Source organism: Engraulis encrasicolus, chromosome 11 (assembly GCF_034702125.1).
Source record: "Engraulis encrasicolus isolate BLACKSEA-1 chromosome 11, IST_EnEncr_1.0, whole genome shotgun sequence".
Classification (NCBI taxonomy): Eukaryota; Metazoa; Chordata; class Actinopteri; order Clupeiformes; family Engraulidae; genus Engraulis; species Engraulis encrasicolus.
Window position 1 is genome coordinate 44,575,687 of NC_085867.1, and position 25,168 is coordinate 44,600,854.

General features: G+C 44.4%; 1 protein-coding gene across 4 annotated transcripts; it reads right to left on the reverse strand.

Annotated features, from left to right (window-relative positions):
• Positions 1-10,614: 10,614 nt before the first annotated feature.
• On the reverse strand, positions 10,615-24,422 carry hnrnpdl (heterogeneous nuclear ribonucleoprotein D-like). 4 transcript variants are annotated; one of them, XM_063210729.1, is made up of 9 exons: positions 24,215-24,422; positions 22,907-23,075; positions 20,480-20,641; positions 20,201-20,332; positions 19,794-19,932; positions 18,313-18,486; positions 16,300-16,341; positions 13,012-13,132; positions 10,615-11,019 (listed from the first exon to the last, which is right to left on the reverse strand). In XM_063210729.1, the coding sequence occupies exons 1-8, from the start codon at positions 24,301-24,303 to the stop codon at positions 13,062-13,064; spliced, it is 978 nt and encodes a 325-aa protein (XP_063066799.1). In that variant the 5' UTR covers positions 24,304-24,422; the 3' UTR covers positions 10,615-11,019; positions 13,012-13,061. The 4 variants fall into 4 exon arrangements, with proteins under 4 accessions (XP_063066799.1, XP_063066798.1, XP_063066800.1 ...); XM_063210728.1 differs by having other exon boundaries at positions 19,794-19,935; XM_063210730.1 differs by lacking the exon at positions 16,300-16,341 and having other exon boundaries at positions 19,794-19,935.
• Positions 24,423-25,168: the final 746 nt, after the last annotated feature.

Genomic DNA, 25,168 nt, shown 5'->3' on the forward strand with positions numbered 1-25,168 from the left:
TTATAACTGGGAAAATTGCAGTTTCATTGAGTAGCATAGTTGCAATACCTACTCTGGCCACCATCCTACACGGTGCACCTTTAAGCATGATTCAAAGGCCGTTCTCTCTGCTGGGGATGGCCGTGACCGAGGATACAGCAGGGACGGGTTATGACTTCATGGGCCCCCGGTCGGAACAACAAGACACACCCCCCGCCCATGCAGGGATAGGGTTAGGCTCAGGGGCCAACGATCAAGGGGGCCCTGAAGCTCAACCTTCTATATTTGCATTCTCATATTGCGCTAAAACCACACTTTTAACAACTCTATTTTTTTATTTTCTTGGAGGACAACCCTGACAACATAAACTATCACACCTGGCCAAAAACCCTGAATCATTTTATAAACTAGCTACACCCATGAAGGGTGGCTTTTCTTGTTGTCTGATCCAGGGGCCCATGGAGGGGGGACTTTCTTGTTGTCTTGCCCTAGGCTAGGGCCCATGGAGGCATGATCTGTAAGAGTACTTTTACTTCTACTTTATGCACCTCTGTGATGTGGGATGACTCGCTGTGAGGTCAGTGGAGGTGCACCCATCTCCGTGAGCTAATTACATGCAAAAGCACGGCCCAGGATGCAATTTTTGTTTCCTAGTATGCCGACGCCACAGATAGCCAAACATGGCTTCTGATTGGTCGAACTTCCAGGGCTGCTCCACCCCACCTGTGACAGGGTAGGTTTAGGGATGGTTATGTTCTGGGTACAATTTTGCAACAAATTTGCCAATCCCTTGCTTATTTCGCTGTTAATGGCAAAAGTAAAGCAGCACAAACATTGCTTTACTGACTGGCAGATGGTAATTAGGAACACAAGTTAACTCAGCTTTACTCATATAAACATATAAGGAAATGGAAATTACATTTCTCTCCATCCTATGCCAGGACACAGATATACACAGGACTGACATAAAGTGCAAGACAGGACCAATAACAATATACACTGTAAAACGTTGCAAACCGGTTAGATGTTAAAAAAAAAAAAAGTAAGGTGGGTGTATGACATTCATTATTTCAAACTGTTATAGTAAAACTTTGTTTTTTCTTTTTCTTTTACTTCAGACAGGGTGATCACACCTCCTGCTATTAGTGTTGTCCTCTTAGGATGGTGGTATAAGTGTAGCCTGGTCCTGACCATCCCATAATACTACCATTTCCATTTCGTATTCATGGTCTGGACTTTGTTTGATATGACGCGATTGCAGGAAGCAGGAAGGACATTTTCTGAAAAATCATGATTTCACTTATAAGTTGTTGAACAAACATGTCTAATGTCTATCTATGGCGATGTAGGACCGTTTAACAGACATGTCTGACAGAACATCCTACCGTAGGATAAAATTACAATGTAGGACTGTTTGTCAGAACACCGGCGAAAATCCTACCGGTCAACATCGGTCAACATCTGTTGTTCTCTTGCTGTGTGGTTTTTGCCATTATGACTTGGAAAACTGCACTTTTCATTCATGAAAAGGGGGCTCTTCTTCATTGTGTCCGCCATTTTAAATTTCCAGAAAAATACATTTTTAGCTGCAAAACTTACTGGTCATACTAGTAAATATTTGTCCATTACTTAGTAAATATTAATGAAAAGATCAAATTTGGCAGTAGACAGTACAGTTTCAATAGCAATACCTATGGCAACCATCCTACACAGTGCAATACCTACTCTGTCCACCATCCTACACCGTGCAATTGACCCCTTTAGAGTTTGAAAACAGATATGACGTAATTTGGCTGTGTGCGCATCGTTGTATCAGAATCAACCGTACACCGTTCACTTGTATAGAAACTCGACAAGTGTTTTTTTCCTAAATAAGATAACGGATGGTCACGCTAACTTCAGATATGCAGTGGGCACCACAGGCACAGGCATTCCTGACGATGTCCTCAGTTCAGTCAGTAGTTTAATGTCTTGTAACAACAAACATCTCATATGCTTCTGGAACAGCCTCTTCCCTCTCAAAATAGCATAACAAGTGTACTTTTCGGAATCTCTATTTTCTATCAATGCACACGCTTCAGAACGGCAGGTTTTCTTTCTTTAGGGTCTGCACTGTCTGTTAGTGTGTGTGTGTGTGTGTGTTCACAGCCAGTTTTACATACAGCCTCCCCACTCCCTATTTTACCCATGCCTGCAGTTCACCTAGTGGCCGCTGTCGAGAGAGCGCAGCCCATTCATTCTGAACGGAATCTGCCCTTTTTTTGTGTTTGTGTATTATTGTACTGACAGACAGCTTAATTTCCTTCAGATGTTTCAGAATGCCTTGCTGGCGGAAAAACAATTATAAACACTCTTTTCTTCTTCATTCTGTAGCACTGCTTAACAAAAGGGGAGAAAAGTAGACCGTCCACATCTTCATGGAATGCATACCTCTTTTTAATACCACTCAGGAATAGAATGAAGTCCAGTTGGAGTGCTTCCTGGAACTGTCTAGCTTTTTAAAGATGGTGCTCTTTGGTGACAGGCTTGGTTGATTTAAAAAAAAGTTTTAGAAATACCAAGGCACTCATCTTCTTTGTAATTAAAATGCCTTTATTTTGTTGGGCATAGCATGATTAAAATACTTTGACGCGTTTCTGCATGAAGCCTTCGCCAGGAAGTGAAGTATTTTAGTCATGGTGTGTATAAATGGGAGAGGGGGGGGGCTGTGGTGTGTATAAATAGGAGGGGGGGTGGCTGTGGTGTGAATAAATGGGGGGGGGGGGGGGGGGTATAAATGGGAGAGGGGGGGGTTGTGGTGTGAAACGGAGGCAGGCAGGCAGGCGGGCGGGCTGTCAGCTAGTCTCTCTGAGCGTCACACGCTCAGACACACAGTCCGAGCTGAGCTGTGCACAGACTTTGTATTTTGGAGATCGCAAATCAATTTTTTGTGAATTTTGACGCATTATCTGGTGAGGATTTCCTCTTCTCTTTTTACAAATATATAAAAGAACTTGGAGTCAGCAAGACAGACTGTAAATTCACCGTTAGAACTGTGACTCGCGCTGTCTCAATTGGTACACTTGTACACTTCAGTGTTCATGTTTTAGTGCGTATGCCGTATTAATTGCGCACTGAAACATAGTCTCCGAAGAGCACAAGTGCACCCTCAGAGACACTGCATTAGTCTTGCTCGTCCTCTTTCACTTGCTGTACCACTGTCACAGTGAATCACTACCGCAAGAAGTGAAACATTTGTAAAACCTTGTTAGTGAAGTTATTATTTTACACACTTACAATTTCATTTGCCCAATGATCATGTCCTTATTATGTGAAAATGAGAACACAATAAACATGGTGGTGTATGTGGGGGGGGGGGGGCATTTATATGAATGTACATTGCACAATAAAACAATCCTGAATTAAGTTTTTTTGTTATACAAAAGTTTGTAGCAGTATTGCGTCCCCAGCATAACACACTCTCTCTGTGCATGTTACTGTATGCATGATTACAATTATGTCGGCCTATACATGTGTATGTATATATCTATGCATCTATGTACTGGATATCACATGCTGTACAACATGATATATATAACATGTCCCTTTGAAATCAATACAATAAATAAAAATGGGTAGTGTGTAGGTTATCATTGAAACTCGTGTCCACAATCACAGTATGCATAATTACATTTATGTATAGGCTACATGTATGTACACGTATATAGCTGGGGAAATGAGGGGGAGGGTAAAATAGAATAAAATTGAATAAAATGGATGGGTTGTGTGGAGGAGAGGAATGTAATGTATAGGTATGTAGAGGAGTGTATATTGGAGTGTATATGATGTGAGTATATGTGTTATATGTGAATGTCTGAAGATGTTTATGTGTCTGTGTGGAAATGGTGTCTATATGTTTAGAAAATGAGATGTGTACTATCTAACCTGATTGAACTGAACAGTCTGATGTGAAACCAAATATCCCTATGGGACAATGAATAATCTAATCTAATCTATGAATCTAGGCTGCTGTATATAAGATGCTGTACAACATGATATCTCACATGTCCCCTTTAAGATCAATAAAATAAATAAAAATGGATAGTGTGACGGTTATCATTGAAGCTCGTGTCCACAATCACTGTTTGTTAAGAGTTTATCATTGTTGTCACAGAAGCCCGGATGAACAGCACACTTACAGAAACAAAACCAAAGGGCAGATTTGTAGTTTAATATATTGGTTATTTTTATTATTAAATGCTTTGTATGCACTGATGCATAAATACACATGTGTGGCCCCTCAGGAATTGCTTGATCAACCTAGTAGGCTATAGCCTCGCGACGCCATTCTCTGTACTCCACCCAAAGATTTTGGCTCCGCACATCGTCTGGAAAAAGCCTCGAGCTCGGTTCTCTCAGTGTTTAGCCAATGAGCAAACAGTTGAGAGCGAGCTCCGTTACTGATTGGTTAAACAACTAAATTCACACTTTCGTTTTGTTATTTGTTTGCTTTTGCGACGATATATCGTAACAGGCATGCTAATAAAGCACAATATGGGTTTTCATTTGAGTTTGGAACTCCAATTAATTTAAATGATAGAGTAAGATCAGACCATCTACCACCCTCCACGGAGACTGATTCCTCTTGGCTTTTGCCAGACTGATTGACGGAGTCAACAGTCGGCTTTTTGGCCAGGCTAAGTAGGCCACTGCGCACTACAACATGCCTTCCAAATATTACTATTTAGCTCACACAGTCATCGTAAATAGGCTAACTGTTGCCTATGACCATAAACACACACTTGTCATGGTAAAGTTTGGGAACTTTTGGCTGCAGCCTAGGGGTCCCCACAGGCTAGATATGGCTACAGCCTAGGGGACCCCACAGGCTAGATGTGGCTGCATATGGCTGCAGCCTAGGGGCCCCCACAGGCAAGATATGGCTGCAGCCTAGGGGCCCCCACACGCTAGATATGGCTGCAGCCTAGGGCCCCCCACAGGCTAGATATGGCTGCAGCCTAGGGGCCCCCACAGACTAGATATGGCTGCAGCCTAGGGGCCCCCACAGGCTAGATATGGCTGCAGCCTAGGGGCCCCCACAGGCTAGATGTGGCTGCAGCCTAGGCGTCCGTATGTGCTGGGGGGGCCTTGATTTGCCACAAATGAAATATTGCAGAATTGTGCACGGCCCATGTCAGGGGGGCCTTGGTACGGCCCTGCGTGGCCCCTGTCAGGGGGGCCTTGGTACGGCCCATGTCAGGGGGGGCCTTGGTACGGCCCATGTTAGGGGGGCCTTGGTACGGCCCATGTCGGGGGGGGAGGGGGCTTTAGCTAGGGCTAATGAAACGTCACAGCTCACTTTCCACTTGGCAGCTTACCAAGAGATCTCTCCTGCGCTTCGGGAATAAATAATCAACTGCAACAGTTTACTACTCAAGACTCAACACTTTGACTGTGGCATTTACAGGCGCTATTCCACTGCCAGGCTCAACCCCATGTACAAGAGCTATTCCACTGCCAGATGCTACTCGGCCTTTAACTCAAAACCATTACCCTGGCCGGCAGCTCCAATCGAATACACTTTACATTTGCCCCTGACAGCTTTACAGTCGATGCCTATAATTCCAGTTCAATGTTATGATTCAGTCAAATCAAACATGTCAATTAGACAGCCGTGCATGCGGCCATGGTATGGGGACAATTAGACCACTAACATCCTGTCATGGTATGGGAGCAATTATAATAAATTACAATCAATTATGTTCAAACTAAAACCAACCCTGTCAAAGAGGGACAAGAGACTGCCCCAGATTATACAATAATAAAGTACTGACTGATAACACAAAAACCATCCTAGAATTTCTTCCTATTATTGCTGAATGAAATCTACAAAATTCCCATATCTAAATATATACTATAAACTATACAACTGTTAGTAAAATGACATACTAGTGTCATAACTTGAGCTGTTTGCTTTTGGACCCAGAGAGTTACTTTGGCTGTAAATGTCTTAATAATGTCACAATTTCTTTGATGTTGATGTAGCCAATAGTCTAAAGGTGTGAAGAACCGCCTGCAACTATTTAAGTCATTTGAGTTAGTTGGACGACTCACGTCACGCAATAAAACGTTACCCGTTGCAGCCTCGTAAAGCTGTCCTGTGTGGCCATGCATATGCTGCTGCAGCTGCCGGTGAAAGTGACACACTATGTGTCTCCCAAACATGGGCATGGGTGCGACCTGCTGCCGGGTCCAATTCCAGCGTGCGGCTCCGCTATCGAGGCGGACCACCTTTGAACAGCGCAATATTTATTTTTTTTGCTGCGAGGGCGACTTTTATTTTAGTCCGTCTTGTCACCAGCAAATTCCACCACCACGAACTGAAAAACAAGTTCACACAAATGACTCGCAACAGGTGCAACGCGAGACGGGGCAGTGGCAGTGCAAAATGCTGACTCGGAAATGGAGAGGACACAGGTGTCCCGGCGGCTAGAGTTTCCTCTACGGAGCCAGGGGCTCATCATGTTGATAGACTACATCAAATAATGGCATGAATTGGCGAAAACAAAATACACCTCAGCTAGCAGGTGACTTCTCTATTCCATTCTGGCCGTAGTAATGCTGACTGCAATGATAGCCTATTTCGTTGTGCCCCGCTTTACAAAGTTCATGGGGAAGTAATGCGCGCCTGACTGCTATTATCGCGCAGTGGAAGTGTAGCTCTACAGTCAAATAAGGCAACAACAACGGCAACAGTCATGGAAGATATAATTAGACCTGGTAGAATGTTCAGTAAATACGTCCGTGGCGTGCTAAAACTCGCTTGGAGCAAGAGGTGCTGTTTCATTACCCTTTTATCACAAATGCACGCACGGATATTAGTGCTCTGTCTCTGTAAACATTTCACTGAAATAGACTGTGATGCTTTGGCATAAGCTATTCGTGGAATTCTTGTTGAGTTAACTCGATGTTGCTGTGAAGTAGACCTATAATACATCTTAATAGAATAATACGACGTGCGTAATTTTGATTTGTCAGTCAAAATTACGCATGAGCGTTATTACAGTTATCAGGTGTAAACAGTACACCTTATTTTCTTCAGTATTCCACTTTATTGTCTATTTCTTTTTTTGGCTCAGAAGCTGAGACAAGCCCTGCTGTAGTCGGCCTGAATGCCAGACTTACAGCCTGCCGTAAAGGTAGCCTACTCTGATGAGAATGTTATTTTGGTCATTAGTATTCCCCTGTTTATTAGTATCCCCCTTGCCAGTAGCTGACTATTATCAAGGAGTTTTATTGGTGTTGATCCCAGAAACATTCTCTGTGGAGACAAGGACAGATTAGTGGACAAGCCTACCGGGCCTAGGAGCCCAGGGACCCAGCCACAGGAGCCCAGGGACCCAGCCACAGGGACCCAGCCACAGGAGCCCAGGGACCCAGCCACAGGGACCCAGCCACAGGAGCCCAGGGACCCAGCCACAGGGACCCAGCCACTGGAGCCCAGCCACAGGAGCCCAGGGACCCAGCCACTGGAGCCCAGGCCTAGGAGCCCAGGGACCCAGCCACAGGAGCCCAGGGACCCAGCCACAGGAGCTCAGGCCTACCAGGCCCAGGCCTAGGAGCCCAGGGACCCAGCCACAGGAGCTCAGGCCTACCAGGCCCAGGCATAGGAGCCCAGGGACCCAGCCACAGGAGCCCAGGGACCCAGCCACTGGAGCCCAGGGACCCAGCCACAGGAGCCCAGGGACCCAGCCACAGGAGCTCAGGGACCCAGCCACTGGAGCCCAGGGACCCAGCCACAGGAGCCCAGGGACCCAGCCACAGGAGCCCAGGGACCCAGCCACAGGAGCTCAGGCCTACCAGGCCCAGGCCTAGGAGCCCAGGGACCCAGCCACAGGAACAGGCCCAGGAGCCCAAGTCCAAGCCTCCATGCTGCACCCCCCCCCCCACACATCTGCATGTGTGTCTCATATTGTGTTATCTCGCTTCAAATTAACTGAATATCCAAATTTTCGACAATTAAGGAATGCTTTCTAACATCTTCTTCACTATGCCCCAAATGTTTTGGAACCGCCATGCTGGGAGGGGGGGGGGTTGTGTCTTGCTGTCTGGCCCAGGGGTCCATGGAGTCATAACCTCTCCCTGTGTGGAGATGAGATCCTCTGGAGGGGGGAGCCTGAGGACCGGCATGGAGCTGGCTCTGGCTGAGCACCTGAACCTCCTTTGTTTTTTTAACTTTATTTGATAGGACAGTGTGAGAGGTGGACAGGAGGCGAATTGGGAGAGAGACGGGAAGGGGTCGCAAAGGACCCGGGTCAGAATTCGAACCTGGGTCAGCCGCATGGCAGGCGAGTGCCCTACTGGTTGGCCACGCCAGCGCCTCAAGCGCGTGGCCCTCCTAGTTTGCCTTCTCCTTCTAGGGCCCGCCCAGGCCTAGCCTAATGGTTAGGGAGGCGGTCTGAAGAGCAGAGGGTTGCCGGTTAAAAACCCATCCTTGTCTCATCCTACACCTCCATCCTTGTCCTTCCATCCATCAAGTGTCCTTGAACAATGTACCTAGGCCCACAGGGGCTGCTCCAGGAGCTGTAACCAATACCCTGTAAATAGCTGTAAGTGGCTTAAGATAAAAGCGTCAGCTACGTGTAATAAGTGTAGTGTAATGTAATGTCTGGCCAGTTCAGTCGAGTTCTCACTTGGAGTGTGAAACAGCAGATCTGTATCATATCATCATCCTGATGAGCTGTGGAATCATTCTCAAATAGTGAACATGCACACTGTATGTGACCCTCCACCGTCATGGTAAAATAAGATTTAATGCTGAAGAGGTTTGAACAGCACCATCTGGTGGCTAAAAGATTTAATGCTGAAGAGCTCTGAACAGTACCATCTGGTGGCTGAACGATGTAACTGCCAGAGCGGGGGGTTGTGATTGAACAAGTTCCAGCAGGAACTCGACTTGGCTGGCAGAGGCGATTCTAGGGTAAGCCCAGGCCCCCAAAGCGAAAATTCAAAAGAATGAACATTCACAACAAATGGCCACTACTGTAGTTAAAAGTCTTAACTTCTATTCTGGTAGCTGCCCCTGCCCTTTGCGGGCCACTGAGGTTGTGAATCCGCTGTGGGCCTACTATAGACTGGGCCCTTAATCTGAAGTCTCCACAATACCCACTGGGGCCATTACCCAATTTAGGCACAACACATCTGGTGCATCCGCACTCAAATTTCACAGCTCCCACAGTGTGCACAGATCTAGTTAGCCAAGGCGCTGCTAATGACCCGGTGTGCGTTCCATTTCCCCACACTGTGCACTGTGTGCTGAGATGCAGTGCACTTCCCACCCTCAGCTTAACGGCAAATAAGTGCAGATATTTTGGCTGACACAAGTGCGTGGATTGAGACGCGATTTTTCATCTTCTGACATCAATTCCGGCTCGTGTTTGTTTTTGGGGGGCGGGACTAAGAGTGTTGAAAAACAGTTAAAACAACATTTACAAACAGTCCTTACTACTGAACAAAACAACTTCTGTACATTAGAGTTCTGTTTCTGGACACGTGAAAACACGTTTGAAACCATGTAAACTTATAGTTTTCTATTAGAGTGGTCCTTTAAGTCCCTGCCTCTGGTGAAGGCCAGCATACAGGAAGCCTCCCCTTATTCCCTGAAAGTAAGACTTTTTAAGGATCTGTGGAGACCCTGTTATGAGATCTGCAGCTGTTGCAATGCATGTTTGCAGGGTTTCCCCAATAAACTGCATAAACCAGTGTCTTTACAGCTTTTTTGAAGCATATTTAGTATCATATTTAACTTCGGTCACAAGGTAGAGTTGCTGTAATATTACAGTAAACTTGCAGTAGGCCTACAACAGCCATGCCTCTGCAACAATTCATTCATTACAGTTAGCCACTGTTGCCACAAGAGGGAGACAGAGTTCACTCTACAGGTACTCGGTGCTCCCTCCCAGGCCCCTTTACTGTTTGTATACAAATATGATGTAATTGGCCTGCGAGTGTTTTTATTCCCAAATAAGAAAATGGATGGTCACGATAACTTCAGATATGAAGTGGGCGCCACAGACATTCCTGATGGTGTCTTCAGGCCAACCACAAACATCTAATGTTTCTGGAACAGCATACTGTATAACCTATTGGAAATGTGTCACAAGTGTACTTCTTAGGATTTCTATTTTTTACAAATGTACACGTTTCAGGATGGCAGGTCTTCTCTCTTTAGGGTCTGCACTGTCTGTTTGTGTGCATGTTTGAGTCAACAATGCGCACGCAATCAGCGATGACAAACCTTCTAAAGGGGTCAATAGTCTTGTCAACTGTATTCTCCATCTAGCATAGAAATCTAGACGCCCCTAACAGTCACAACTTGAATTTGTTGTAGGGGTTTAGCTCGCTAGGCTACATCTAAAAATGTGCCAAACTGGTATGAGTGAATAATCGGATCAGATTAAAATGTTTTTGCAGTAACTACAGTTCATTGTCTGGTTAAGGCTGACCATCAAGATATTCTTAATATTACTCTGTATGACGACACATGCACATTCTGGAGAGATATATAATCTCAATATACTGAATAATTCTATTCTCCAGCTACACTGAGGAACAACCATATAATACAATAAAAGACAAAACCAAGCACGCCAGCAGTATGGTACACCCTCCATTTAATGATCCCTTTATCCAAAACTTTCAGAGAAAATTAAAACCAGAAAGAAAGAAAGGTCACTTTCTGAGTCGAGACTTAAGAACAGAGGGACAGCAGAAGGCCCTGAACACCTCCAACGGGGCGAGGGGACATAACGAAGGAAAAACAAAAACAAAAAGGGAAAAAAATAAAATAAAACACAAACGCTAAAAATCCTCACTATGTACAAAGCAGTTTCACATCCCATTGGACAACTGAAAAGTGGGCGGAGCCAAGCGAGGGCCATGTCATGTCATGAAAACTATGCGGAGAGTTTTGATTGGTTTAGGAAATGGGAGTCCACAATCTGCTATCTCCAATGGAAGTCTGTCGATGCCTTGAGCGCCACCACACACACACGCGTCCACCTGCAACAGAAAAGGGAAACGGGAATATGTTAAGACGAATCAGCTCAGGCCGGCACGACCACCTGAAGTTTTCTCTTTTTTTAAGAAAAACAAAAACTTCATCATCATCATCCCCTTGTTATGAATGTTCACTTCGTGGGCTGCCCCGTTTACGCTACGAGAGACGTGCTGCTGTATGGGGGCCTGTATAGCAGATTAAAGATCATATGAACAACTAGCAATTATCAGGAGAGGGAAAGAGGAGAAAAAACGAAATGAGAAATTCATGAATTCATTATTATTATTAACTGTGGACGTTTAGCCAGCAAAAGGCTTCAGCTCAGTTCCTCCTGGACTGTGGTGGTCACAACTTCACCATAAAAGGAGTTCGCCAGGTCACTTAAAAGAAAAAGACTTCAGCTGACTTCTGGCAACTTGTTAAGTGACGTTTCAACAGAACCAAATGGGATTTCAACGCTCCTGCTTCTAGAGTAGGATTTGTTTTTTTTAACCTTTAAAAGGTGTATTGTCACCAGTGTGACGGGAATGTTTGGACAGTGAAAGTTCTATAGAATTTTGAGCGTCATACAATACAATTTGGAATTTTAGAATCTTGCATTGTTCTAGAACACATTCCTTTTACAGAATGTTCATAAACCCACTCTTTTAAATGTTAAAGCCCAGCTTTTTGTGGCTTGGACAAGTGTGTCTCCATATGATCTTTAACTTGTTAAGGTCATTTCTCCTTACAGAGCGTGCACGATTAAGGGCAGGTGGGTGGTGTGGTATCATTTGAAGTTCTCTAGGGGCTTAAAAGAGAAAGCAAGCATTATGAGTTTAAATTAAGCAATTTTAAAACAAGGGGATCATTTATCAAGGAAATGAAAACCAAGGAATGGATCAAGAAAAAACCTCTGAAGTTCCAGAACTGAAATACAAGAAACACTAGAATAATAAAAACAGAGAAAAAGCACAATTACAAAAAAACACGACACTTTTGAAATCAGTCTTTAGATTTCAGTTACTTTAAGCCCTGCAAGTAAGAGACCCATTATCAAAAAACACACCGTTAACAAAACCATCAAAACATCAAACTTTTACAGAGCAAAATGGTTGACAAAGAGAAGCCCCTTCCTGTCTTTAGGCAGTTTAAGGCTGTTTTTTTGTTTATTTTTGTCTTTGTTTTCTTAGTGAGCTGTCGTTAGCTGAGCTGTGCTGGGAGTTGACGGGATGGGAAGGGAGATAGACCATACCACTGGACTGACACCGACCGGGCGCTCGCTCGCTCTCCTGAGCACTGTGCCAACCGGGCGCGCTCGGCACGGCTTGCTGACCCCGTCCTGTCCGCTATGACGCACGGACGGAACGGAACCGAACGCCCAGACATTTGTGGTCAGGTGACACACGTGACAGGTGAGACAGCACGTGAGGTGACGTGACGTTCCTGCAATGGAAGCTCCAGTCCCCAGCTGGCAGGACAGGCAACAAACAAGGTAAACAATATGAGAGTTAGGAAGAGAGGAGGAGGAGAGGAGGAGAAAAAAAACCCTTTAAACTGCTCCTTTAAACTCTTGAGGCCCACCGTTAGCAGTACTTTACCTGGTTAACATGCTATCAAGTGGCTAAATGCAATAGAACTCTATGAGGATTCACCTGTGCAAATGGCAGGAGGAGGAAGAGGAACAGAAAATCAAAAACAAAAACATAACAAAGGTCTACAGAAAAACACTTACGTTTTCCTGAAAGCTTTACAAAAAAAAAAGTGAACCTTAAAAAAACAAAATTAACAAACCAAAACAAAACTAGAGGTAAAACCTCTATACCAAAATGATTAGCCATTAAAGATCTATAGACATTTCATTAGAGTTTTAGTATCCAAAACATATAAGCCTTGAGGCTTTAAAAGCATTTGTTTGTTTTTGCATTGTTTCCAATTCCTAGATTTATGTTGTCTATTGATCTTTAAACTGGGAGTGGTTTAACCAACGCTGGAGGCGGGGCTCTGAGTCTTACCAGGAAGTGAGCTATTCGGAGTGGGCGGGGCCCTGTGGCAGGGGGCGGGGTCAGTAGGGCTGGTAGTTGTTCTGGTGGTTCCCGCTTTCCCGGGACGCTTTGCCATAGCTACTCTGCTGACCTGTAGACACACACACAGATACACAGACACAGACACAGACACAGACAGACACACACACATGCGCATACATTGGCATCGATTCAACTAACACACCTGGGGTGGTATTCCACGAATCTGGTTAAATAATAAACTGGATCCAAGTTAACCTTGAGGTAGTGGTAAGTGATCTTATAGAGGAACCCGCAGTCTTAATGATCTTAACAAAATGTTGCCAGCAGGCTAGCCGTTACCGGGATAAAGACCTGATGCAGGTTAACTTAGCCAGGTTCATCATTGGACCATCTTCTTGGAGTAGCCCCCAGCAATACAGAAAGTACAAACACATATAGATATAGATATAGATATATAACAGCATTTCAAGTTTATTATCTGTGATAATTTCATCTCCTAAGAACCAAAATTATTCAGTCAATGCAATTACAGTAGCAGTCCTCCACAATACACATGCATAATAGCTCCATTCCCCTGCTGCTCGCTATGAAGACACCATGCCAGGGGAGGGCGCTGTGGGGTAGTTGTGTATTCACCAGGGTTTCTGCAGGGTTCAACAAGTCTAAGCCAACGTCCCTCCCTTGCTCTCTTATTGTCGTCTAGAAGTGGCCCTTTAACCAGTTCCCCCACAGCCCAGGGTTGTCAGCATGCAAAGCTCAGGGTTCCCACGTCAAAATTAAATTTCTATCCATGAGTTTCCGTGACACTGAAGTAGAATTTCCATTACTTCTCATAAAGGGAAATACCCTGAAAACGATGTCAGATGTTTTTCAAATCACCATTTTCAGCCAACTCCCTTTAATATTTTTGGCATTCTACTGTAGAAGGTTGCACAATTTTAGGGTGGCAAGCAGGCCTCTAAATCAACTTTTTTCATCAACAGCCAAAATGGCTAGCAGAGGTGAATTTTGCTAGCCAAACACACACTTACTAATGGAGCAAAGTGGCTAGTAAGGTGCCGTTTCCACGTAGCAGGATATTTTTTTAAGCAGGGTTTTTTTTTCCCTCCTGTTTAGGTGTAAACGCAACATGTGGATAAAAATAAATCCTCCATTGTAACAAATGGGTTTCAGCCCCCTAAATTGGATATTTTTTTTCTCCTGCTTTTTTCACCTGGATTTTAAATATCTTCTACGTGGAAACAGAAGGCCAAAACCAATGCGAAACCAATACAACCGGGAGAAAAAAATATCCACATATAAAAATATCCAGCTACGTGGAAACAGCACCTAAGTTTTGCTTTCTACCAGCCAAACTGAATTTACACCATCAGCATTTGGCCGGTTGGCTGGAGTTAATTTAGAGCCCTGATGACAAGTAAACCGGCGTATATTGTCAGTTGTTATAACACTTCTTACTTTTGACAACTTTACAACATATTCTCCTGACTGCACATGCAGAATGGCCAAATTCCATGACTGGAAAGAGCTCTATTGAATTCCAATGATATTCCAGGATGTGGCGCGTTATCTTGACACTCTGGTATGATGACATGTCTGCAGCTATGGGCCCCGTTTCTCGAAAGCATCGCTGCTAACCAGTTAGCAACTTACTTTGTTGCAATGCAATTTCCCATTGGCAACATACTAAGTTGATAACTTAGTTAGCGACGATGCTGTTGAGAAATGCACCCCTGGTCTGGAGCTGCATCATCCCAATACCAGAGGACGGCAAAACATTCCAGCTTGAAACGTGTTAAATGCACACTTTACTTTCCTACTATCCCAAGTCTATTTTGCACTCTTGCAGACTTCTTGAGACCCTGGCGAAACCCTGGTTTGGAGTGTGTGTGTGAGCGTGTGTGTGTACATGTGTTTGGTGAGTTTGCAGGTCAAGCAGGCACACAGCCAAATGTAGCAGCGCACAGCTGTGTGTGTGTGTGTGTGTGTGTGTGTGTGGGCACATGTCTGCGTGCAGGTGTGTACATGTGTATCTGTGTGTGCACGTGTCTGCATGCATATGTACGTGTGTACATGTATATCAGTGTGTGTGAGTGTGTGTGCACATATGCATATGGTCATGAGTGTGTGCACGTGTGTGTCTGCGTGCATGTTGAGGTGCAGCTGGTAGCCATAGCCAGTAAGCGGTCTTGAGGGGAGAGCAGAGCAGAGCATTAGTGTGTGTGTGTGTGTGTGTGTGTGTGTGTGTGTGTGTGTGTGTGTGTGTGTGTGTGTGTGTGTGTGTGTGTGTGTGTCATGAGAGTGGAGCAGGACCCCGTTTCTCGAAAGCATTGCTGCCAACCAGTTAGCAACTACTTACTAGGTTGCCAATGGGAAATTGTATTGCAACCAAGTAAGTTGCTAAATTAGTTAGCAACGATGTTGTCAAGAAAAACACCCCAAAGCAGTAGTGCACGTGTGCACACGTGTGTGTGTGTGTGTGTGATAACAGTGGAGCAGTAGTGTGTGTGTGCGTGCGTGTGTGTGATAACAGTGGAGCAGTAGTGTGTGTGTGCGTGCGTGTGTGTGTGTGTGTGATAACAGTGGAGCAGTAGTGTGTGTGTGCGTGCGTGTGTGTGATAACAGTGGAGCAGTAGTGTGTGTGTGCGTGCGTGTGTGTGTGTGTGTGTGTGTGTGTGTGTGTGATAACAGTGGAGCAGTAGTGTGTGTGTGCGTGCGTGCGTGTGTGATAACAGTGGAGCAGTAGCGTGTGTGTGCGTGCGTGCGTGTGTGATAACAGTGGAGCAGTAGCGTGTGTGTGCGTGCGTGTGTGTGTGTGTGTGTGTGATAACAGTGGAGCAGTAGTGTGTGTGTGCGAGCGTGCGTGTGTGTGTGATAACAGTGGAGCAGTAGTGTGTGTGTGCGTGCGTGCGTGCGTGTGTGTGTGTGATAACAGTGGAGCAGTAGTGTGTGTGTGCGTGCGTGTGTGTGATAACAGTGGAGCAGTAGCGTGTGTGTGCGTGCGTGCGTGTGTGTGATAACAGTGGAGCAGTAGTGTGTGTGTGCGTGCGTGTGTGTGATAACAGTGGAGCAGTAGTGTGTGTGTGCGTGCGTGCGTGCGTGTGTGTGTGTGATAACAGTGGAGCAGTAGTGTGTGTGTGCGTGCGTGTGTGTGATAACAGTGGAGCAGTAGTGTGTGCGTGCGTGCGTGTGTGTGTGCGTGCGTGCGTGTGACAGCATTAGCGGTAGCAATAGCATGCATGAGAGAGAGGAGAGGAGAGGAGGGTCAGCGTTCACCATTCATGGCCTCTTGATCCCTGCCTCCCGATGCTCGCGGCTCTAAATGTACACGGTGGGGGTGGTTTAGACAGCGCCATGGAACTCAGAGTTGTGACAAACTAGTGCTGCAAATAAAAGTCCATATGTATCGATGCAGCGATCCTACGGCCAAACATAGAATCGAATAGTATCGTATCGTGGGGCATTCGTAATTATTGAAAATAATCGAATCGCTGGCTCCTGCCCAATGCCCTATCGGAAGAAGAAAAGCAATTGGGAAAAAAACCCGAATCCCATCGGTATCGTGGGGCATTCCGAAGTATCGAAAACGATATCAAATTGTATCTGTGGTACAGGAAGTCGGTTGGTGACATGATTCATATGAATACAAATCATTCTAGGCAGCTGCTTCTTTTGGCTAAAGACGAACACAAAATCACTACATAACAAGCAAAGATGACATAAAATGAATTTTAAAATGCATTACGTTTTCCTTTACTGCACTTTTGGTGTTCAACGCTCACTTGCTGGAACTATGACTATGGAGATCGGATCAATGGAGAATGGAGGCGTGTTAAAAAGTCTGTGAGCAGCCATGTTTGGGTAAAAATGGAACATGGAGGTCAATGGGATTAGCCTAACTCTTAGTTCCATGGCTCTGGTTTTCGACAGACACTGGAGCTCTAGTTTAAAGTGACACTGTATCATTTCTGGATATAAGCTCATTTTACACCTCTCCTTCAGTTACAGGATTGAGTTTCACCTTTCTCCTGTTCTGTCAGTCGTTCTCTTAAAGCGATGGTTCGGAGTAGAATCACCCTAATGCCATTTGAACCGTGACACCCATCCACCTTTACACCCGAAGTGTTTTCTGCCGCAGGCTTACATCAACAGAGTTGCCGTGTTATTCGATGTTTATTCCGGTTAGCTTGACTCAAGCGCATATGGATACTGGGCACCGTCTCCAAACTTTCCCCACAAAAATAACATGTCATGACACCAAACTTCTGCAGTAGCACAAATATGGTCTGTACTCACGAAACGAAGCATTTGGAAGTTTGGAAATAGTCCAGGAGTTTATTATTATCAACACAAGCCGAATAGCTTCTCTGCTGCTAAAGCTGCGCCAACGTTACTTCCGTCATCTAAGACAAGCATGTAAGAGTCCTCAACGAAGCTCATAATATGCACAATGAAAAGTGAATTCAGCATCAGTATTGATAACGAAAATCCTTGTCTAATTGATAGTAGGTAAGATTTGAAATATCTTTTAAGTATTGCCTTGAAAATATAAGCCTTAATCACAATTCAGTGAAAACTTTTTTAACACTCTCGTCTGGAAGTTTGTTGAAGACTTTTACGGGCTTGTCTCATATGACGGAAGTAACGTTGGCACAGCTTTAGCAGCAGAGAAGCTATTCAGCTTGTGTTGATAATACTAAACTCCTGGACTATTTCCAAACTTCCAAATGCTTCGTTTCGTGAGTACAGACCATATTTGTGCTACTGCAGAAGTTTGGTGTAATGACATGTTATTTTTGTGGGGAAAGTTTGGAGACGGTGCCCAGTATCCATATGCGCTTGAGTCAAGCTAACCGGAATAAACATCGAATAACACGGCAACTCTGTTGATGTAAGTCTGCGGCAGAAAACACTTCGGGTGTAAAGGTGGATGGGTGTCACGGTTCAAATGGCATTAGGGTGATTCTACTCCGAACCATCGCTTTAAGTCTGTTGATGCTACTTCTAGTTACACAGCTAGTAATTATCATCATTGCATTTTACAGGTCTGGCCAGCTGCTAGCCGACCCAAAATGATCCGATGTCATATGCCAGCTTGGAGAAAAAATTTGCACCGTCAAGATGGTTGAAAGAACAGAAGAAAGGTAACACTCAAGTCATTTAACTCCAGGAGGAGGTGTAAAACCATCTTATTTCCAGAAATGGTACAGTGTTAATTTAAAAACATGTGTAGGTGAGGTGAGGTTGTGCTAGCCTAGCTAGACTAGCCTAGCATGGCGCGCTGCTTACCACTATAGTAGGTGCTGTCGTAGCTCTGGCCACCGTAGCCGTAGCCCTGGCCGTAGTTGTAGCCGGAGTAGTCGTAGCCTGTGTAGCCATTGTAGCCCTGGCTGTAGCCGTCGCCATAGCTACCGTAGCTCTGGTCGTAGTAGCCACCATAACCCTGGTTACCATAGCTCTGACCTGCGGCGGGAGAGAGGGAGAGACGAGAGGCAGGCGATACAGAAGACCGCTCTAGTCAACTCAAGTCAACCATGTCGTCAGTTTCTTCCTATACACGGGTCCATACAAGGAAATTCACATTGTGTTTCTCTCGGTCTCATACAAAGACATGGGGCATTTCTTTAAGTGAAGTGCCCTAGCTTGGCTAGAACGAGTAGCACCTTTTCCCCCCGTATTTCACCAAGGAGTATCCAATCACTAGTTCAAAGTGTAATTAATATTTGGTGAAATCCGTGAAAAATGGGCGTTACTTGAACTAGCAAGGCTAGAAAACTTCGGTTTGGGAAATACACATAGACATGCACAGGACTGACATTTAACAAAACACACATCAAAGTGCAAGACAGGACTTCAGACAATGTAACAAGTAATAATGAAGTAATCAATACAGTTGAAACTGTACAAAAATATAGTACAGGGGGAAGTTCAGAGTAATACGCCAACATGTCTGGTCTGGCAGACTTCACCCAGACTTGCCTTCAGAACGGATGTAGTCACAGCGAGAGAGAGAGAGAGAGAGAGAGAGAGAGAGAGAGAGAGAGAGAGAGAGAGAGAGAGAGAGAGAGAGAGAGAGAGAGACTGAATCCTACCGAGATAGACACATGGCACATTCAGGCCGACTGACAACCGTGCCGGTTCCAGTTCCCACACCTAATCGCAAACCAACAGGTTCATCCGGGTAACAGTCACTTGCGGAGAAGGTTCAGAGCCCGATATGAACATGAGTGGTTCACAGATAAGCACTTCAGTGACTGGTGCAGGCACGGACAAGGGCACCGTTCGGGGTTGAGTTTATCGACAACATCTAACTAAGTCAGTAACTTACTTAGTTGCAATGCAATTTCCCATTGGAAACCTAGAGTGCGTTGCAATATGCGACCTTGCCTCCTCCACTTGCGCTTGTCTCCTCGTATCGCCTCCTGGCCCCTCCTCCGTGAAGAAAACGATAACGTTTCCCAGCTGTCAGCCTAGCCACAACAACTTTTGAGGGACTGTTTTTCATTCACCATCCCAATGCAAATGAGAAAAAGACTCTACAATTGAGCTTTTGCAAGATATTGAAATATAATGCTGTTGTCAGTGATGTCATCATGACATATTACTTCCTGGTACGAGGAGAGAAGCAAGTGGAGGAGGCAAGGTCGCATATTGCAACGCACTCCTAGTAAGTTGCTAACTGGTTAGCAGCGATGCTTTCGAGATACGGGGTCCTGGTCGGCCTGAAAACAGTAGGAGATGGAGAGATACGAAGAGCGCACCAACTTTACCTCCCCTCCCGCGGCCTCGGAATCCTCCGCCTCCTCCTCGACCACGCCCCTGGAAACCACCCCCTGCTCCGGCTACGCCCACTGCGCGACTCTGCTGCTTCCTGTACACATCCTTAGGCTGCGCCACCTTGATCTCACACTGCAACTCAGACACAGACAAACCAGATTAATACGCCACCTTCAGATCACACTAACACACACCATAACTCGTTTTTGTGTTGTCTAGTTGTATTGTTGAATGTGTGGGCACAAGCAAGTACATTCCTAGCAACTGCATTTTAATACTGTTGAAATGGCTAATAAACTTGAACTCTCGATTGGAATGGTCATTACCTTTCCTGGCTCGACATCGTGGTATCCGTTTAAATAAAATAAAATAATTAATATCTTTTTATTATTATTATTACCTTTCCCGGGCCGACGTCGTGGTATCTGTTTTCCAGCAGTTTGGTGACTGGCTCCTCCTCTACGAACGTCACGAAGCAGAATCCTCTCCTCTCATTCGTCTTGGTGTCCACCGGAAGCTCGATATTCTCAAGCTGGCAGACAAAAAGTTGCAGTCATTTTGAAATTGAGGTGGGAAAATGTTATTATTATGATCAACATGCTATGCCATACGTCTCTGTACGTATAAAATGCTATTATAATAATTATTATTATTATTAACATGCTATGCTGCAAGCTACCTCTCCGTAGGTGCCAAAGTATTCCCTGATCTGTTCCTCTGTGGTCTCGGGGCTCAGGCCTCCAACAAAGACCTTCTTAGGAGGCTCCTTCCCCTTCATGGCCTTCGCCCTCTTCGGATCGATCAGCTTCCCATCCAACTTATGCTCCTTCAACTCCAGCACCTGTAGACACAGTTAACAGGTAAGAGGAACCAATCAACACACAGCAGGTGCAGGCGAACACCAATCACGGAGCAGGTAAGGGGTAAAAAGAACCAATCAGCATAGATGATGAACAAGCGAGCACAAATCAACAAACAGTAAATCCATAATGCATTTCTTCGGGTCGATCAGCTTGCCATCCAGGGGTGCTTTTCTCACCAGCATGGTAGCTAACCAAGTAAGCAAATTACTTGGTCGCAGTGCAATTTCCCATGAGCAACCTTCTACATTGCTAACTGGTTAGAAACAATGCTTTTGAGAAACGAAGTCTAGCTTGCGCTGTTGCAGCTCCAGCACCTCCACACAGGTAACCGGCAGTTACCATAGGAAGTAAGAGTTACATTGATATCTGTGATCCATTTCCACACAATAGCGGCTCATGGACCCTTTGACACACAGATTGTCATTGAAACAGATCCAGGAAGTGAGCATCCACACAGAAAGTGCCGAACGGGTACATGAAATTCATTTGAATTTGTTTTAAAGTCATATTTGTGCGTGTGTGTGTGTGCGTGTGAATTGATGTGAGGCTGATTGCTGTGATGAAGTGTGTGCTGTATGTTTACTGCAATGTGCAACAATGTGTATTAGGTCTTTGTGTTTGTTTTTGTATTTGTGATCTTATGCAAGATAACAGACACCGGGTTCAATTAAAGTAGTCTGCTCTACATCTTAGCTCGTTGTGTAGCAGGGGTGTAAAATCACAGCCTCCATGACGATACGATATCGATTTCTTAAAGCAGGGGTTTGATTATTTTTGATACTGAAGAATTCCCAACGATACGATACGATTTTGTCCAATTACTTTTCTGATTCTATCATGTTATGCAGCTATGGCATTGGACAGGGGCTAGTGATTATATTATTGTTGATACCAGTGTTTCCCATACATTGAGGAAACTATGGCGGCCCGCCATAGTTTAAATTTGGCCGCCATAGTTTCCGAAAATGAAAAAAAAAAAAAAATGAAATTTTTTATTTTTATTTTTTTTTAAACTTTTTTTAACTTTTTTTTTTTTTTACGATTTCCGTTTTTCTTAAAACGATTTGAATTACGATTTCCTTCGCATTTTCCTCCTGGAGTAAATACATCCTATACAGAAAACCACAAGTGCTTGAAAGACAGAGGGATCAAAAGTCTAGTCAAGTTGTTGTAGTTAACTTGGGTTTGGGAGCAATAAAAAAAACCTTCAAAGAAGGGACAGTTGGGATGAGTTTACTAACACTCCCCAGGCTTTGTTTTACAGTTGTAATGAGTTAGATGACAGGCCTTCATTGACACGGCAGAGGAGACATCGGGCTGCATATAGAAATGAATGTGTAATGAATGTGAATATAGACATAAATGTGTAATATGTTGTTCAGCCCTTTTAATGGGAAGAATTTTGAAAAACTGTCCCTGTGACCAGCACCCCTCATGTAGAATGTGTACGCCTTTGTGTGTGTGGGGAAAAGGCATAGCCTACCCTCTTAGACCCTTTTTGTCTATGCGTTAACAATTTCACAGTACTCTTACATTCTTATGTCTGCTCCTATTATTTTTTTCATTAAATAGACCCCATATATTACATAGTATATTACATAGATGAGGGACGAATAAAACTGTGTCATAAACAGAAATGATTCATTGTACTGCATTTAAAAATATATATATAAATGACAATGTACTACTAATACCATGGGTAAAATGTTATGTAGCCTTATTTCTCAAAATATAAATGGCTGAACTGTAGGCCTAGGCCTATAGTTTCTCCATGCGCCAATGTCATGCTGTACTCATTGTTTTGTCATTTTGCATTTACATTGCGTGAATACCCCCCCCCCCAAAAAAAAGGCCCGCGGAAAAAAAAATCCCGGCTGCCCCCATAGTTTCCAAAATTTCTGTGGGAAACACTGTGATACTCAAGAATGCCCCACGATACAATACAATTAAATCATCGCTGTAAGATCGATGCATGGATACATTTCGATTACTATTTATTTACACCCCTATTATGTAGCTGTAGGTGAGGAAGTGAGCTTGTTATGTAGAAGGTGAGCCGTACAGGTGAACAGCAACACCACAGCACACAGCTAGGAAAGATGATAGCCCCGCATGTCTCTTAGCAACACCTGTTGCCCCCAACGGACCACTAATGCAAACCTGCACAGTTCAGGATGATTCAATGTATTGTGTGTATACATTATGACTTAATTATGTTACAGGATGGATTTAGATGCACTTACCCGATCAACGCTCTCTGCATCTTTAAAGAGCACGAAGCCGAAGCCCCTAGATCTGCCCGTCACGGCGTCTGTTTTGATGGTGCAGTCCAGTACTTCCCCGAACTTTGAGAGGTAATCTTTGAGATCTTTCTTGCTGGTGTCCCAGCTGAGCCCACCAATAAACATTTTCCTAAAAAGAGGAAGAAGAAGAAAAATCAAATTTAGACCAGGGGTGTCAAAATCAGGACCGGGGGCCAAATATGGCCTGTCGAATTATTTTATTTGGCCCGCAAGATCATTTCAAATGTCCATTATAGTTGGCCCATATACTACATTAATGTATATCTTAGGAAACAGCTCAGACAATACTACACAATTTTGAGCAGGAACATTTGGACTACCTACTGTGTGATGGGAAAAACTGTGTGAAACATAAATAGTATTAAGTCCATGCACGAAGAAATTTTCGCCCACGTTTTAAAATAAATAATAAGTTTGGCCCACGACTTCACAGATCTTGATTTCGGCCCTCAGTCAATTTCAGTTCGACACCCTTAATTTAGAGACAGGCGTAAGGGAGATAAGTCAGCATACACGCTGCTTGGTACACACACCGATGTTGTGCTAGCCACGTCGATGTGTTGGCATGAGAAGACACCTGACCTCGCTAGCAGCGCCACAGACAACACTGCTTAGAAGTAGTTACACATAGTTGAGCCACTTCTGCAACCGTTTAGCCGAAATAATGTTACAAAGGTTCAGAAAGAATACATGCGTGTAGCACTAATAACCCTTGCTGTCTCACAACAATACCAAACAGTTCTGATATACTTTCATTTCACCTCAAAGCCAGATAACCAAAAAACAAACTACGCTAATTGCAAACTGCGAATGCAGGGCTACATGCTACTACAGTTGTCAATAGCCTATAACTACAACAATAATTAAGCAACGTGAGAGCTATAGCCTCTCGCTATACCCCAAAAAATACCAAACACAACACTTTGTTTTAACAAGCGCGACGCTGTTGTTGACAGAATATTAATGATAGGTGAGTATGGCTAACACTCTTCCTGGAGCTAGCTGGAGCTAGCAGCTACGCACACTGCTGGTTAGCGTACCACGTCTGTACAGACCTCCCTCTCACCATTAACATCACACCTCTGTCAAATGTCTGGAGACCAGTTGCAATTGGAAACAAACCATGTGCAGGTATGCATACACATGTCCTCAGTGTCTAGTATATTGTATGCGTGTCATTTGCAGGCCAATGATACCTTCTCCGGTATTAGCTGTGCTTGCTAACATCTCTAGCTAGCAGTCACTCACCCATCATCCTCCAGGTTTTTGCTTGCATTTATTTTAGAACCCTCAGGGATCTCGTCTCCCATGAAGTCAACGGCGGCATCTGTCTCCATTGCGTCTGTGGTGTAAATTAAAGTCTGTTTCTATAATTTACAAAAACCGGGAAAGCCGTCTCCTTCTAGTTGCTGTCGGCTTACCGCGTTTGATAAAATGGCTGCTCACAAAGGCTGTGACGTCACGCAAATACAGAGAGGAAGGGGTGTAGCAACCCAATGTAAGTAGGCGGCTGGATGTGAGTGCCCGGATATCCGCCCGAGTATTTACGTCTATTTTACCTCAGCTACTCGCGTTCGGTCGTGTATTTACGACAGTTTAACCTCAGCTACTTGATTTCGGTCCGATTTGAGTCTGACTGAAGGAGGGACATAGGTGCCGTGCGTAAAGAGCCCACCGCACATCGCCGTTTCGGCGACACCAGAAAGTTCCTTGATCTCCCAATCAAAGGAATAGACCCTGTGACATCAAAATAATTATAAAAAAGTATACAATGAAATTATAACTTAAAACCGAATTGATTTGGGTGTGAAAATTAAACTGTCTCAACCGGGCACCCAAAGGGAATTCATCGAAAGATAACGGCGTTACTTTCTCGTCGGCATTATTTTGTGTTTATTATCCAGGAGGACTGAGCTGAAAACTGCAGCAGTCACCTTGCACAGTTCTAGCTGCTCTGAAGCACGTGCGTGTCTAAGCAAATCATCCTGCCCATTCGCAATGTTAAATAAAAAGTTTTGCACAAGGCTAGGCTATAGTCTAAAATAGACACTGGAATAGCCCGTTTCGGAAGGCATTAAAGTCACGAGTTTACCCAGTCTAAATGTAGCTAGCACCCGGGAAGTTTCTGAGTTTTACTCCTTACATTAGTGAAACATAATATCAGGATATCCAACAAGTTAAAAGAATATCTGGGCATAACAT